We start from the raw sequence: 16,248 nt of genomic DNA, 5'->3' as shown, positions 1-16,248 counted from the left end.
TTTTCCATCTTCGCTCTAGAGCAGAGTATTTCTTTTCGAATTAAAAAAAAATGTACTAGAGTGTTTAGAGTCCCTCCAGAGACATGCCAATAATTTGTCCACAAATCTGGCATTCAGAAGAGAATCTCAAAGAAGTTTCAGTTAGAATTCTTATCGATTCTATTCGCATTTGTATGCAAACTTTTTGCCTGTCTGACCATAGCTGATGTGTTGAAATCAAACTATTTGAATTGCATTTATTATTTTTATTGATTTTTTAATGTATATTTTTTGTTGTTTGTTGTTTTGCTTTGTTTGTTTGTTTGTTGTTTTTTTTTCTCATTGAGACAAATATTTATAACAATATTGTAATTACTACAGTTTTTTGTTTTAATTTGTTTTGCCTTCGTTTTCTTAATTGTTGTCACTTTTATGGTTTTTCTTTGTTTTGTTTTCTCGCTTATGCTTTAAATATTAAAATTACTAGCTTAAAAATTATGCAATGACAATAAAAATATGTTTGTTTTCAAAATTTTACGCTTGCAACTCTCGCAATGACTACCAAAGAAAGTTGCCCTGCTTTTGCTTTTATATTTCATTTGTTGTTTTTGTTTTTGTATTTATTTGTTTTTGTTTTGTTTGCAGAAAGTTTCGCCCAATTGATTTGACATCAAAAATAGATAGATAGATATATGTATATATACATATCTTTATAATAATTTTACACACATACATACATGTCATAACATATGCATATACACACGGTATATACAATATGCATTGCTCCTGCTATATTTGACATTAAATATTTCTTTAGTGTTTTGTTTTTGTTGTATATATAAAAAAAGATCGCCTGCAACAACATTGTCAGCGCTGGCTGGCTGTCCGTCTGTCTGTCTGTCTGCGTGCATGTATGTATTGTTTTTCTTTTTCTATTTTGTTTCTTTTTTGCTTTTCTTTTAAATTTTCATTCATAACAACAACTGAGTTGATCACAAGAGATAACGAGAGTTTTGCTTTATATGCACATACTTGTACGTGTCTGTAAGTTTCCTTACAATTTCCTTCATTTTTACAATTCTCATTTAAGTATGTTAAAAAATATGACGTCGCTGCCTTTTCGTTGATTTACCTTGATTTTGGTTGCTACTGTTTGTTTTCTTTTTGTTTTCGAGTGGCCCAAAAGGAAAAAAATGAAGAAATTACATTTGTTTTTTTCTTTTTCAATGTTAATTGCGCGCGCATTTTTTTTTTAAAAACTAACAAACCAAATATATTTATTTATTTATATATATATAGATTGTTGTTGTTATAGAGTTGTTGTATGCCATTGAAATAGTGTACAAATATTCGCTAACTACGTACATACATACATATTTCCTTTTTGTTGCGCGCACAGCTAAAAAATGTGTAGCCTGCCATTGGGCGCAGCCTAAGTTGGTTTTTACTTTACTTTTCTTTGTTTTTTGTTTAAACACTAGAATTATGTAACAAAAATTTTTAAATAATTTCATTAATAAGAAATACATACACTTTTAGTTCACACAATGCTAGCGCCTTTTTGCAAATTACAAATATAAATTAGAGTCGGCTGCATTTTGTATACTATATTTATAAAATTGTGTGTACGAACATTTTGATGTCGGCGCCGAGCACAATTTTGTGTGTGTGTGTGTTTTGTGGGCGTGTGTGTGTGTATGCATGTGTATGTGTGTTGACTAATTCGCTTCTTGTTTAATTTGTTTTCTGTTTTAACATTTATTTTGCTAAAATAAACAAAAAACATTGTTATTTCATTTACTAAATTCTTTTTGTTTTGTTTTTCCTTTTCTTGCTTAGAAAGTTGACGCGCTGCGCACTTTACTCAAAAATCATAGATTTTTTTTCTGATTTGCTTGAATTTTTGCAAAAAATTGTTAAGCAAACAAAAAGAGAAAGGAATTAATTTACATTAAAATTATCGCAAAAGTAAACTATAAAGAAAATATTACAGTAATAAGCATAGAAATAATATTACACATAAAAAATTATAAACATAATTACATTGTTTGTGTGTCGCTATGTGTGTGTGTCTATGTGTCTGTATGTGTGTGTCTCTGTGTCTGTGTTTGGCAGGCAGGTAGGCAACATTGTTGTTGTTGGCATGCGGCAGCAATTTGTGGTTGCGTATGTAGTTGTGTGTGGGTGTGTGTGTGTTAGCAGCATATTAAATGCGAACAACCGTCCACACTAGTGACGAACGTGTCTGTCTGGGTCTCTATACTCTACATATATACTCTACACATAATCAGCTTTATACGTATGTACATATGTATGTATGTAAGCCATGACATATGCAGCCAATAAATAGCACACATGCCGTCCACGCATTCCGATCAGACCTTCTGGACGTCTCACTACTCCCCAGCTTGAAGCACGCTGCTGCTGCTGCTGCTTATGCTGCTGTTGCTGGTGGTGCTGACGTCATTGTAAGTAACATCGGTGCTGCTGCTGCTGCTGCTGGTGATGCTCCTGCTGCCGCTGCCACAGCCTTGATCCAACGTCGACGTTGCCGCTTACGCTGCTGCCAACGCCGCTGCCACGTTCAATCGTTCTTGGTTTGACAATAGAGCTCCTTAAGCGATTTCAGCTCCTCGATGAGCGCTTTGTTTTGGTTCTCTAGCACCGCTACACGATTCTCCAGGCACTTAATGTACTCCTTCTTTTTGCGTCGACACTCGCGAGCCGCCTCGCGATTCTTTTGCAGCCGTATCTCACGCTTGCGCGTCTGGTCCTCGGCAATGCCGCTGTTGTCTGCAATAGATCGAACGGGGAGAGTGATTTGTGAGTATAATATGAAAATTAGGATTCAAGCCAATGTTATATTTAGATCGCATTGCTCTCTATTTTATCGGCGACATTTACTGGTATTGTACGCTATCCGACTGGATAGATAATATGAAGTATCCGGCGGCATGTGTAGCAGTGGACTGCTGGTTGTGTTGCCACCGCTCGTCGCGCCACTCGGCAGCTGCGCCCCAAGTACGCCACCGTCAGACATTTGCAGTGCTGGGCCCCCTGCGCCGATGCCAAGAGATCGCCGTTAGTTGGATTTTTGATTGGTGGGTTGATTGTTGGACGGTACATTTGGATAGTAATTTGGTTTGGTTTTTTTTTTTTTTTTTTTTTTTTTTTTTTTTTTTTTTTTTTTTTGGGTGGGGGTTAAGTTTGGGTCGACAAGTTGTTGTTGTTGATTGTTGTTGTAGTTGTTGTTGACATTGGTATTTTAATTATTCGTTTATTTGTTGTTGTTGTTGTTTTTTAAATACAATTGATATATTTTTTATAGTTTTTATTTGGCGCGCGTGAGAGAAAGAGAGGGCAGTCAAAAAGAAAACGAAAAAAAAACAATAAAAATTATAAGAAACAATATTTTGGCAACAAGTTGAATATTTTTTAATGGATCGTTTGGTTTTGAAGCGTTAAAAAAATTCTGTTTTTGGCAATTGTGAAAACATCATTTCCAGGATTAGTGCGCGTAAGTTTATCACTGATTGTTGTTGTGAGCATGTGAGTGTGTGTGTGTGTGTGTATGTATGTGTGGCAATGACAATGATGCACATATGTGGTTGCGTGTGTGGGAGCGAGAGAGAACTAGCGTGAAAACGAGTGATTTAGATTAGTTTTGAAAATAGCGGCGGTAACACGGTTTTAATTCAAACATTTTCACAGTTATGCGTGGTCGTACGATTTTTTCTGTAGCATAGTGACACAACAACAACAACAGCAGCTAAAGAGCGAGAGGTGGAGGTGTGACAAGGTGTCTATGTATGTACATATGTTTGTATGTTTATTTTAAAATATTATTTACATATGTATGTTTTTTTTTAGTTTAGCGACATGCCAAAAAGTGCGCGTTTCTTAATCTTTGTTCTTCTTATAGTCTCGTACTAACGATGCATTTTTTTTAAAATTGTATAATTCTCTTTTCTTTATTTTTCAATAAGCAACAACAACAACAACTATATGCCAGTACGTATGTGTGTCCGTATATATGTATGTATATATAAGTCTGTGTGTGTGTTGGTGGAGCGGCTGAGCGTTGAACTGCAGCAACTGTTATTCGTAACGGTAAGTCCAGCATGTATGTGAGAGAGATAGAGCGACAGACAGGCTGAAGGAGTGTGTGTGAGGGAGAGGGAGACGCAAGGTTGGAGAAGTGAAGAAGCGTGTGTGCTCATTTGGATTACAAACAAATATACTATACATATCGAATTAGATTTTTGTATTGATTTTGTAGTTTCTTGGATTTTGTATTTTGTTTTCGATAATGCCAACAATAAACAACAACATTTTATGTACATTTGTACGTATGTATGTATGTATATGTATGTGGGTTAGGGGATCATGATCATGGCGAAGTTATAGAACATACACGTAACAGCTGATAGGGACAAATATTTATGTATGCATGTATGTGTATGTGTGTGTGTGTAATAAAGGAACATTTACTTTCGAACATCTCTTGAAGAACATTGTAGAAGGATAAACAAAAAAATAACCCGTCAAAATGAAGTATACATACATATGTGCATATACATATGTAATTAATTAGGAAAAGATATACAACTTCTGAAATCGGAATTGTAATAGTTCCAACGTACTTTTCCCCACCCCACAGCATTTCTCAATCGAAGCATATTTGTAATCTATTTTGATTAAGATTTGAAGGCAATATTTGAAAGATCAGAAGAGGTTTTGTAAAATCAATGTTAAATGTTTAGGAAATAAAAATGTCTATTAATTATTTTAAATAAACAAGCAGGCTGTTTAAGGAGGAGGAAAGCGACTTTGAGAAGTGGCATTATGGTTTCCAGATATCGAGTCGGGCGAGACAATTTGCTATGACAAACATACATGTGATGGTTGGTGGGAGTTGATGTCTCAAGACAGCATGGTATTATGCTATATATAAGTATGTATGTATGTATGTATGCAGAGACAAAAATGTATGCAACAGCGTGGGTGTAGATGGAGCTGAAGGTGGGCTGAGCGCGCTTATTTAGTTTCAAGAACACAAAACTTAAGAGAACCAATTAAAGTAAACAAACAATGCAGTGGGTTAAGTTCGATATGGGTGTGTGTGGTTGTGTGTATGTGTCGAGAGCATATACTATATAAAAAGAGAAAGAACGCAAGATATGGCAGCACGCCATAATTACCGGATATATCGGGTCCACTGATTTCGGTGAAGATCTTATTATACGATGGCCTCCTTGTCAATTCGCTGCGATGATGCGGCGAATCCTCATCCGATAAGCTGTCGTCACTATCCTCAGGATGTTGTGTATTCGGTTCAGGTTTGATCTTACATGGAAAATTTGGAGGGATCTATACAATACGACGAAATAAGAAAGAAACCAATACGTTAATATGACTAGGTTCTTCCTATTTCATTCCCTTAAGGAATTACGCACTTTATTACGCACTTGCACAGCATTGCTGGCGGTCGTGTGGATGACCGTTGTATTGGGCGGTTTGGTCACATAGACAACATTGCCACCTCCGCCCCCCGCCTTATGCATGGCGCTTGCAGTGGCCAAAGCTTGTTGATTAGTTGCGGCAGCGGTTTGTATAACAGAAGAATGATTGGCCGCCTGTATTACAGACTGTGCCTGAAAGTAAGAAATCAAATAGTCAGATCAAGAGTGGCACAAAATTATCGGTTTGTCAAAGTTAGTTTTAATTCTATGTATATATGTATGTATGTTACTCGGGCGTGTGTAGAAGTACCAAACAATAAGAATTGGGCAACTAAACAAGCTTCCTTTACAATTCCAAATTATAAAATTCTTACAAAGTTCAAAGAATTGTGTTCAAAGAAATGAAAACGAACTAGCAATGAAATCGAAACCCCTTTGTCTATGCAAAGAAAAGCCTTAAAGCCCTAATCTGATATGTCAGAATGAGACATGTCATAAAAAATCGGAAGCTTAAGGTAGTGCTTAGTATAGCATTGAGAGGGTATCAGGTTACCCTTTTCCAATATAAAAAATCACTTCTGATTAGTGTACAAAAGAGTCCTTAAAAATATACCATAAGGCGACTAAAGATGTGTTAATTAATTTATTAATTTTGCAAATGATCAAAAGTAGCTTTAGCAAGGCTCAGCGACGTCAGATCCTCGAGTCCACAGTATCTTATCTAATTACATATGTAGGTTCTGAAAATGATCAATCGCACATCTTACGGAATAGAGAATTCTTGGTGTTCCCAATGAATGTTATTGATAAAAATTGCCTCAAACATTGGAAACAGCAGTAACTTAAACGTATTGGATAGTTTGAAAGGAAAATGGAATAAAAACTCACGCTCTATGATACAAAAAGCTACAGTGGAATACTAGGCCAGTCTGAATGGCTTGCAGTTCCACTCTCAAATGAAAAGGTCAATAAACTTTTTCTGACAAAATTTAAAGGAAAGCCAAAGATTAAATAGGTTAGGAGAGGACAATGCAGAATTCGATCGAGTATAGCCTGTGCTTTTGCAAGAATCTTTTAGCCACTGGTGGGGGCATTAGAGTGCCAGAGTTTCGGGTAGGGGATACGGATATGCTTACCTGTATGCCTGTATGCTGCGCCAGGGCTGGTATTGGATATTGTATGTTGCAGTTGGCGGTTGTGGTTAACACTGATGGTCCTCCACCGCCGCCGCCGCCAGTATTATTTGTGTTGGACGACGCTGATACGCCGCCCGTTGTACTCTGCTGGTTCTGTTGTTGCTGCTGGCCGCCTGTTGCTCCTGAGGTGAGGCCGGCGGCAGCAGCGACGGCCGCCGACACATCGACTACATCGTTGACATTGCCGCTAGATGCCGAGTTGCCGTTCTCCTCCACGATGCTATCCATTTTTGCGATTTTAAGCAGCACCACGCTCTTCGATAACTGCTTCAGGTTGACGGTTTTTTCCGTTTCAATTTGGCCAGTTTGAAGTTATTGTTGCTGGATATTGAACGATGTCTGCTGGTGCAGGTCGATATGGATGTGGATGTCGATGTCGATGCAAATTGTTGGCGGGCACAATTTTGGGACAAGCAGATAGAGATAGATAGATAGATGGATAGATATACATATATATGTACTTATATATATAGAGAGCGTGAGTGAGCGAGTGAAATGCGTAGAGATAAAATTTGTGCAGTGAGTGCTTCGAATTTTGTTACAATATTGTAATCCCCCCCACTTCCCGGCCTATCAATCCGCATGGAGAGCATATGCCACTACACAACAGTAATAATAATAATAAGAATGATGATAACAACAACAACACACATACACACACACACACACACACACCACCACTGTCACTGTCACTGCTGTTGTTCAATGCTGCTGCTTGCTGCTGGCCTACAACTGTTGTTTGGTTTGTTTTGTTTGTTTGCTAAGCAAGGCAACGATGGCTACAACTGACGACGACGACGACGAATTCGAAACAACAGCAACAACAACATCAACCAGCACCAGCACATTTGACGACTGTTGTGTATATTTTTACGAAATGACGTCATGACGACGTTGTGGTTGTAGTCTCTCAAGATATACATATGTATATATATATATATATATAAAAAAAAAGAACTTACTTTCTGATGACATCACTAAAAACGCTGCTCACTGCTGTTGCTGCTACTACTGCTGCTGTTGTTGTTGTATTTGTTGCTGGAGCTGAGCGTTGCGCGCTGACAACTTGTTGAAAAATTTTACTGTACGCACGCCACCACCACCAACACTAACAACAACAACACACGCACAATGTTATGGCTTCTAAATTCACGCTGCTGCTGCGCTTCTTCGTTTCGTTGTCGTCGACACTGCGGCCGCAGGCATTACAAGTCCTTGAATTATCCTCTTGTTATTACTACAATTATATCAATTGCCTTTTTGTTCTTTTGGACGCAGACGCCACTCTTTTGAGCGCAGTTGGCAGCACGCGGACACACAATATTCTTTCTCTTCTGCTTTTGCCTTGTTCTTGCTTCGCAGCGTTACCGACGACTTAATCGTCGACAATGCTGATATTAACGTTTTTTTCTTCACCGCAAAGCGATTTCTTTTTTAGGTTCGTCACCCTTTTGGGCAATTTGATGGCGCTTTTTACAATAAACACTATCCATACATTGGTATACACATTTGCGCTCACATACACGAACCTCACGCACACAATACCATTCCCTGCTGTGAATGGCAAATGTCACGATGCTGCCAACTCACAGGAACCACAAAAAACATACCAGCAGACAGTTGGCGCTCAGTTTGTCCTATCAGTGTGGCCGTTAATGAATTTGCAAGAAAATATCAAAACAAATGAGCACGAGAAATAATAATACTGATAATAACTTGCAATGTCTTTTGATTTGAAATTGGCGAGCTCAAAACTGCAATAGTTTCGTCCTAAGCTAACAGAATTACTTCTTGTTCTTGATTTGTTCAGCACACTCGCAGAAAATTAGTGTTGCCATACGTTTGATTAAATATTTGATTAACATTTACAGGAGTATTTGTATAAATTTTGTACATTTCGTCGAATTTCCATTAATTGTGTTATACAAAATGGACGTCGAAAACAATAAATAAGAAATCCCGCCAGGCTATTTTATGTACCGCTGGCAGCGCTTGCGTCATCGAACAGCTGATTGTGGCTTGCATAGGCAGGTTGTACAAAGTTGACGGCGCCACATACACTGTCAAGCCGAATTGGTCATGCAGAAATTTGTTTACAAATAAAGTAAGAAAATACGCGTATGATTTATCCATATTTGGTTTTATTCGCAATATACATATGTATGTGCATACATATATGTATTTAAAACCAAAAGAATTGATATTTGCACTTAGGATAGCCAAATAACTGTGCGGCTATTATCGACTACATGAAACCCCTTATCTATTAAAAATTTATAAAAACTATCTACTCAGATATTTATTGATTGATTCAAATAGCGCCTATTTTAATCAATTTTTTACACACTTTTGTAAGCTTTGGCAGCGCACTGACAAGTACTTTTAGTTTCAGTTGCGTAAATAAACCCTAAAATAATATACATACATATGGATAAGTACATATACATATGTACATATACATTTTGGTACCGGATCTGTGGAGAATAAATTTTATTGCAATACGAATGTAACATTTTTTTATTGCATGTAAATGCAATTATAAATACTAACACGATATAGTCAGCCCTCTAGTCATAGACATATGACATACATACATATGCACATACACACAGCCATACATACATATGTATATACCAATTATATGTACCTTAAATTACGTAAGATATACTATATATATATACAAGTTTGTTGGACAGAAATGCTTCGAGCAATTTGTAGATGATTCTCCTTTTTGTACTTTTGCACTTTTCTATCAAACATACATACATATGTACATACATACATATGTATCTCAATAATAATAATACAATAATCGTATGTTGAAGAGATATCGCGAAAGTTTGGTTTTACAAATATAAATGTCTGTATGTACATATCTATGTATGTATATCTGTATATACTCTTATATTCATTTGAATTAATTTTAGTGGCATTTTCTTGTTGCTAACTTTGTCACGGTATTTGTGAGAATTATGTTACGTAATATTGCTAATTGATACCAGGTTCCTAGAGTTACATACATATGTATGTATGCTTTTGGCTTTACAAAGTGATTTCTTAGGAGTTTGCTCAGCACTAACAGGATCTTTTTGTAATTTGTGTCAAATATCTAATATTTACGGAAACTGTGAAAAGTTTGGATATTCTAGCTCGTCTACTTTCCGAGATCCTTGCGTTTCTACAGACTGACATGGCTATATGGACATGTCTTGTTATCCTGATCAAGAATATTTATACTTTGGGGCCATGCCACGCCTTCATCAGTGTGTTGCAAACAGTTTATCCTTCAGGTATAGGGTATACAAATAACAAGATAGAAAGTTATAGTCGAGAAAGTCCGACAACAAAAATCCATGTTGTATTCGTTGTTATCGGAGCGCATAGGGGAGCATAGGGGGGCGTAGGACTGAAGTACATACATATGTTTGAATATGTAATTGCTTCGCTTTGACCGATTTGAATGAAATAGGATTAAGAAATTTATATGCAAGCTGCGGATTGGTTCCAGAAACAACCGTGTGACTTCTCATTTCTAGCTCTATTATATACATAATTTTGGCATATTTGGACATTCGGGACGCAGCTGATGTTTTCCAGCACTTTTTAAATGATATTCTCAATGCGGGGCTTCAACTGTCTATCCGGTCTAGACCAATTTGTCCCGCCATGTTGAATTAGAATATACACATACATACCTCATACATACTTTGTAAAAACCTAAATATGCCTTCTTAACCTTTCCAGTGTAGGGTATAAAAATAAATTAAAAACCTGCGTTGTGTATAAACAAACACGACTTAATAATGCCATAAAAGCACACTTCTATGTATTAATACAATACTTGTATATACATATTAAAGGACTGCATTAATGCAACCAAAATTCGTCTCCGGTAAGTATGGAACAACACTATGGCTTCGCGATAGATCTCCTCTCACAATATATTTGTTGTAATCGCCACTACCAACAAAAAGCACATACTAGAAGTAGCAGATAGTAGTAGGTTTACCTGGTGCTTCGACACATGTACATATATTTTTATATATTTACATACATATGTACATATGTATGTATGTTTGCACATCAAAAGCAATTAAATGTTGTCCAAACTATATACTATATGTGTTTGTTAATGGAATGAATGGCTATATATTTTACCTTAGAAAATATTCATTTATGAATGTCAGGGCTATACCTACACCTACCTCGCATTATATTTGCATAATTTTTTAAAATTAATATATTTTAAATGTTTCTACAAATGTTCAAATGTGTATGTGTTTTGTTCTATTAGAAATTTATAATATATATGTTACGACTACGCTTTTCCTCTTGGGCAACGCCGACTGGCTCATCGGAATTCTCCTTGGGTGTGTGGTTCCAACCCTATGCCCGCGTGAGTCGTACAATAACCGATAACACGGTTACTCCATCGATAAACAAAATGCCGTCACTACAATAAATTCGACGCGCAATATACAAAACCGAATTCAAAACGTAAACAAACCAAAAAAAACTAACATAAACTAAAAGAAACGTAATGCGACAAAAAAAACAAATAAACGGATAACTCCCTCAAGCTATCCGTACGAATACGGATACGAATAAAAGGAGATTATATACGTGCGGACGGACAGAAATTGTGGCATCGGACAACTGTGTGGGATTTTGCTGTTGTTATCCCCGGCGTACCCACCCTGCCTGTATCCAAAGGCAAAATGTTTCTTGGATACCCTTAATTTGGGCCGTGCTTGGGCTATTCCATGGCAAAGGTGAGTCTCCCGCCCCTACTGATGCTGCTTTAATGCATCATCACCAACGGTGCGACCATTAAAATTAACAATTAATTTTCAGTTTATGTGGCTACAAACATACATATATTTCAGTGTGATTGAGTGTGAGTGAAAACAATGTAAATATGGAACAATAATTTTTATATAAAAACAAAATAAAGAAGGCTTGCCAACGGCCAATGCGGTTCTTTATGTGCGCCAACATGCAAGTATGTTTATGGCAAATAAATATGTACATATATAGATATATGTGTATGTGTATGATAAAAATATGCGCGGTACAAAAATTATAGAAAAATGTCTAACCAAATCCTAACGAGAGCTCTCGACGGTCATGGGCGCAATAGAAATATAAGAATACATATAAAACACTGCGCGCTACTGCAATTGGCAATCTTCGTACAATATAAGTGTATAAGAGTGTGAATTTTTTATTAATTAAATAGAGCGCCAAGCTCTGTCTAGGTGCCACTTTCTGCCTCGTTTTGGTTTTAATGATCTATGTATATATATTTTGTTTTATCTTCTTTTTTTTCTCTTTTGCAGAAACTTCAATGGGCGGCGTGTGGGACCCTGCAGGCGCAGCCCATACAAACGACACGACGTAAGGCGCGCGGGATCTCTGCCTGATGTCGCTGCTCAACCGCGAACAATAGGCACGGCGCGTGGCCAAGGAACGGACTCACCGGCTTGTCTATCCTCCGCTGCTGATGGCGCAGACGGACGTGTCTGCTGTTGCGTTGTGGTGGCGCCGCTATTGCTGCTGCCACTTCTTGGGTGGGCGCCTTTGCTCCGGCTGCCACTGTCGTTGCTGCTGCTGCCGTTGAAAACGCTGGTGCTGGATCTGCTGCTGTCGTTGAAGACGCTGGTGCTGGATCTGCTGCTGTCGCTGTTGCTCCTGCTACGATGCGGCTCGTGCTGCTACTTATGACGGCCGCTGCAGCTGCTGTGTATGGTTCCACCGCTGTCCGAAAACTTGGCGATATGCCGGAAAATCTTCGAACGGCTTCTGGTTCTTCCTTTCCTTTTTCAGGTTTCAGCACGGCCTCCAGTTCACCAAAAGAAAACACTGCCTCGTGGGTCTGCACCGTCGCCCCAAAAACAGGAATGGCGTGTTGCGGCTTGCCTTTTATAGGCCGGATGTCGCATGCCTGCGGATTTTTACGTCCTTGCGCATCCGTTCATCACGGCCTTGACGTTTCCCCACTTTGAGGTGCCATCGGGACACAACCCTGCGCCTGCGTGGCTGCAGTTGCCACCATGGTGCCTCGCTCGGTACCGCTAGATGGCGCTGCAGTACCTTTATAAATTCTTGGCGCCTTCCGTAGCGCTGCCACCTTTTATTCTTCGTGACCAGCCCGATGCAACACCACCGCAAATATCCAAGTGGGCGGACGCTCGTGCCCCGAAGTGATGTTTGCGCGCATCAAACGGCTGGTGTTGTTGGAGTCCTCTGCTTCGAGTCCGGCGTTGCCTCGGATGACTACTACCGCGGCGCCCAACGTAGGCCACACCCACTCTTGATCTTCAGGTGAGTAGCTCTGGCTGCATCCTCCTCCCTATATTCATCCATTCTGCCTTAGGACAGGCGTCACACTCGGATATCCTTTGCGTGGAATACCCCCAGCAAGTTCCCTTGCAAATCTTCCAGCTCGTATGCGTTGGTGCCGATGGATTTCCTTACGCGAGCTTTTAGAAATTTCCGCGCGAATTTCGCATTGAACGCGCGGCTGAAATCACTCAATGCAAAGTTTCGCCGGTATACCTCCTGGCCGGGCGCTAGTCTTAGCCGCCGCGCACGCCGGTTATAGCGAACGCTACTACGCTCATACGCCGCATGCAATTGTGCCTGGATTTTCTGTTGCAACAGGGATTGCCTGTCTGCTGTACTCAACGCTGCGAATTCGTGCTCGTCTAAGGACCTTAATTTCCTCGCCAATCGGTACTGCGAACCGTGCAACATCATATGTCGGCCGAATAGTGCGAAAAAAGGCGTTACTCCAGTCGCAGAATGCACGCTGTTTCTGATGGCCACTTCAATTTCCGGAAGGTGTAGGTCCCACTCGCGGTGATCCTGCCCCAGATACGCCCGTATCGCGGACAGTATAGTCCGGTTCACCCTTTCGGACGCGTTGCTTTGCGGCGAATACACCGGTGTCCGCAGATGCTTAACACCGTAGCCCTCCATCATGTCTGCAAACTGCTTGGACGTGAATTGCTTACCATTATCGGAGTGTATGACTTCTGGAACGCCGAACGTATGGAACACTTCGTTCACCAAGAAGTCGACGACGCTCCGAGTGGTGGCCTCTCGCATCGCCTTCAGGAACGTGAATTTGGTGAAGTGATCTACCACTATGAATATGAAGGCGTGCCCCTTCCTTGATCGCGGATACTTGCCCAAGAAGTCTATGTATAACTTCTGGAACGGCCTCTCCGTGACGACTTCTGCACCAATTCCCACCTGCATCCCGTAATTGGTGGCTTTCGTCTCTTTGCAGACCACGCATTTTCGGACCACTTCAGCAACGTCTTTGGCCATTCCCGGCCAATAAAACTGCCGCCGCAACCAGGACAACGTCTTCAACACTCCTCCATGCGTTGACGCTTCGGTATGGGCCTTCGATATAAGCATGCCGGTTAGCGAACGCGGAACCCACAGTTTCCACACACTGCCTTCGAGCTGATCTTCTAGCCGATTGAAGGATGTCTTTTTGTAGATCACCCCGTTTTCAATTTTTAAATCAGGTAATTTATCTTTTTGACTTTGAATTTCGCTAATCAGCTCCCGATACTCCTCTGATTCGAATTCTGCGGTTTCTATACCCAACAGGTCTCCTGGGAAGAAATCCAACTCCTCTAAAGTTTCGGCTTCGGTGCTTCTGGACAGCATATCCGCCACGATGTTGTCGGAGCCCTTCCGGTGCGTGATTTCAAAGTCGAAGCCCTGGAGCAGCAACGACCAACGAGCCAATCGCCCGGACAAATCCTTCATGGACATCAGCCATTTCAAACTGGCGTGATCGGTTATGACTGTGAATGGCATCATTTCGATGTATGGCCGGAATTTTTGTATCGCCAATACCGCCGCCAAGCACTCCTTCTCGGTCACCGAGTAGTTCACCTGGTGCTTGTTCATCTTGGCAGAAAAGAACGCAATGGGCCTCTCGTTTCCCTGCAAATCCACCTGGAATAATACGGCTCCGACGCCAATATGGGATGCGTCACATTGTACAAAAAATGGGCGTGAAAAATCCGCGTGTACCAGCACTGGCGCAGATGTGAGCGCCTTCTTCAACGCCTCAAATGCTGCAATCGCTTCGCCACCGAGTGAGAACCTACCTCCCGATCGCTTTTTCAAAGCCTCAGTGAGCGGAGCCGCTAAGGTGGCAAAATCTTTAATAAATCGCCTGTACCACCCGGCGGTTCCTAAGAAAGCTCGAACCTCCTTTACGGACCTTGGCACCTGTATGCGCTGTATCGCCTGCACCCGTTCTGGATCTGTTCGAAGCACGCCGCCGCCCACGATAAATCCCAGGTATTTCAACGTTTTAAAGCAAAACTTCGACTTTTGTAACCCTATCGTCAGGTTTGCCTTCTTGAGGCATTCAGCTACCCTCTTCAGGTACTCCAAGTGCGTATCAAAATCAGCCGCGAAGACTACCAAATCGTCCAGATATACTTTAACGTTGGACCTCAGTTCATTCGGTATGACCTTGTCCATCAGCCGGCACAACCTTTGAGCGGCGTTACACAACCCGAAAGGCATCATGCGGAATTGGTACAACGGTCGCCCTGGTACCGTAAACGCAGTGCACCTTCTACTGGACTCCTCCAACTCCACCTGCCAAAACGCAAATTTCAGGTCCACACTGGAAATATAATATGTCTGATCGATTCCAGATAGGATTCCCTCCACGCATGGTAGCGGATAGGCATCTTTGACTGTCAGTTTGTTCAACTTGCGGGCATCGAGGCAAAAGCGGTTCTTGCCCGGCCGTCGCACTATGGTGGTGCGGTTACTCCACGGACTATCGCTTACCTCGATGACGCCAAGCGCCAGCATGCTGTCCACCTCATCCCACACAATCTTCTGCATAGCGGGTGATAGAGGGTAGTGCCTGTCTTTCACTGGCTCTGCTCCGCTGACCAATTCAATTCGGTGAGTCTCCAAAGTAGTCTTGCCTAATCCCGCTTCTTCGAAGGTTAAAAATTCTTTTTTTACTTGTTCCAATTGCAGCTTTTGTTGTTCATTCAATTTCCACATATCTGGTTCAGGCCTTACTTCATCCTGGTCCGCATAATGCGCCACTCTATCAGCTAGCAATTCATCGAGGACAAGTCTTTTAACGTCTGGCTTTTCCGGAGGAATTAATAGTGGTGCCAAATTAAACAGCCGCCAAAAGTCGATGCCGAAATACGCGTTCTGTTCGAGTGATGGGCATACGTAAAATTCCACTTCTTTGGCCTCTTCTCGATACACCACTGGTAAACGCACTCGCCCAATTACGGCTCTGTCTTCACCGCCTGCTGTTTTAATTATCGAAATGTAATTTCTGGGCACCATGCCAATCTCTTTCAGCAGTTCCAGACTGCCCTTGCCTAGCACGCTTACCGAGGCCCCGGTATCCAGCAAACCGCGTAGCACATGGCCTCGTACCAGTACTTCGGCAAAAATCCTCGGATCTGCTGCTCCTTCGCGTCGCACTGCCTCGGCTACCAGCTTCTTCGTCTGCCTTCTCACTCGGAATCGTGCTCGGGCCTTTTTAACTTTGGCTGTCACCATCCTCATCCCATCTAACTGATGTTGGGCAAAAA

General features: G+C 40.8%; 2 protein-coding genes across 10 annotated transcripts in view; one reads left to right on the top strand and one right to left on the bottom strand.

The window, feature by feature from the left end:
- Positions 1-391: 391 nt before the first annotated feature.
- Positions 392-16,248, bottom strand: part of LOC115627648 (cyclic AMP response element-binding protein B) — a 30,914-nt gene continuing 15,057 nt past the window's right edge. For 2 of the 8 annotated variants that reach the window (XM_030523383.1, XM_030523384.1), the window contains exons 2-6: positions 6,578-6,976; positions 5,436-5,633; positions 5,181-5,349; positions 2,884-3,036; positions 392-2,772 (exon numbers count right to left, since the gene is read on the bottom strand). In XM_030523383.1, coding sequence (XP_030379243.1) covers positions 2,564-2,772; positions 2,884-3,036; positions 5,181-5,349; positions 5,436-5,633; positions 6,578-6,865 — 1,017 coding nt within the window. In that variant the 5' untranslated portion in view covers positions 6,866-6,976 and the 3' untranslated portion in view covers positions 392-2,563. Of the gene's footprint in view, positions 2,773-2,883; positions 3,037-5,180; positions 5,350-5,435; positions 5,634-6,577; positions 6,980-7,599; positions 8,208-16,248 lie in introns of those variants that run through there. The other 6 variants (XM_030523382.1, XM_030523380.1, XM_030523385.1 and 3 more) reach the window with 6 other exon arrangements.
- LOC115627649 lies at positions 12,558-13,267 on the top strand. Of its 2 annotated transcripts, none has more exons than XM_030523390.1 (2): positions 12,558-12,961; positions 13,014-13,267. In XM_030523390.1, the coding sequence occupies exons 1-2, from the start codon at positions 12,792-12,794 to the stop codon at positions 13,150-13,152; spliced, it is 309 nt and encodes a 102-aa protein (XP_030379250.1). In that variant the 5' UTR covers positions 12,558-12,791; the 3' UTR covers positions 13,153-13,267. The 2 variants fall into 2 exon arrangements, with proteins under 2 accessions (XP_030379250.1, XP_030379249.1); XM_030523389.1 differs by having other exon boundaries at positions 12,568-12,961; positions 13,019-13,267.

The sequence above is a fragment of the Scaptodrosophila lebanonensis genome, unplaced genomic scaffold (assembly GCF_003285725.1).
Source record: "Scaptodrosophila lebanonensis strain 11010-0011.00,11010-0021.00 unplaced genomic scaffold, SlebRS2 tig00000096-arrow-pilon, whole genome shotgun sequence".
NCBI lineage: Eukaryota > Metazoa > Arthropoda > Insecta > Diptera > Drosophilidae > Scaptodrosophila > Scaptodrosophila lebanonensis.
The sequence above is the reverse complement of the archived record's forward strand: the minus strand, read 5'-3'. Positions and strand labels throughout refer to the sequence as shown.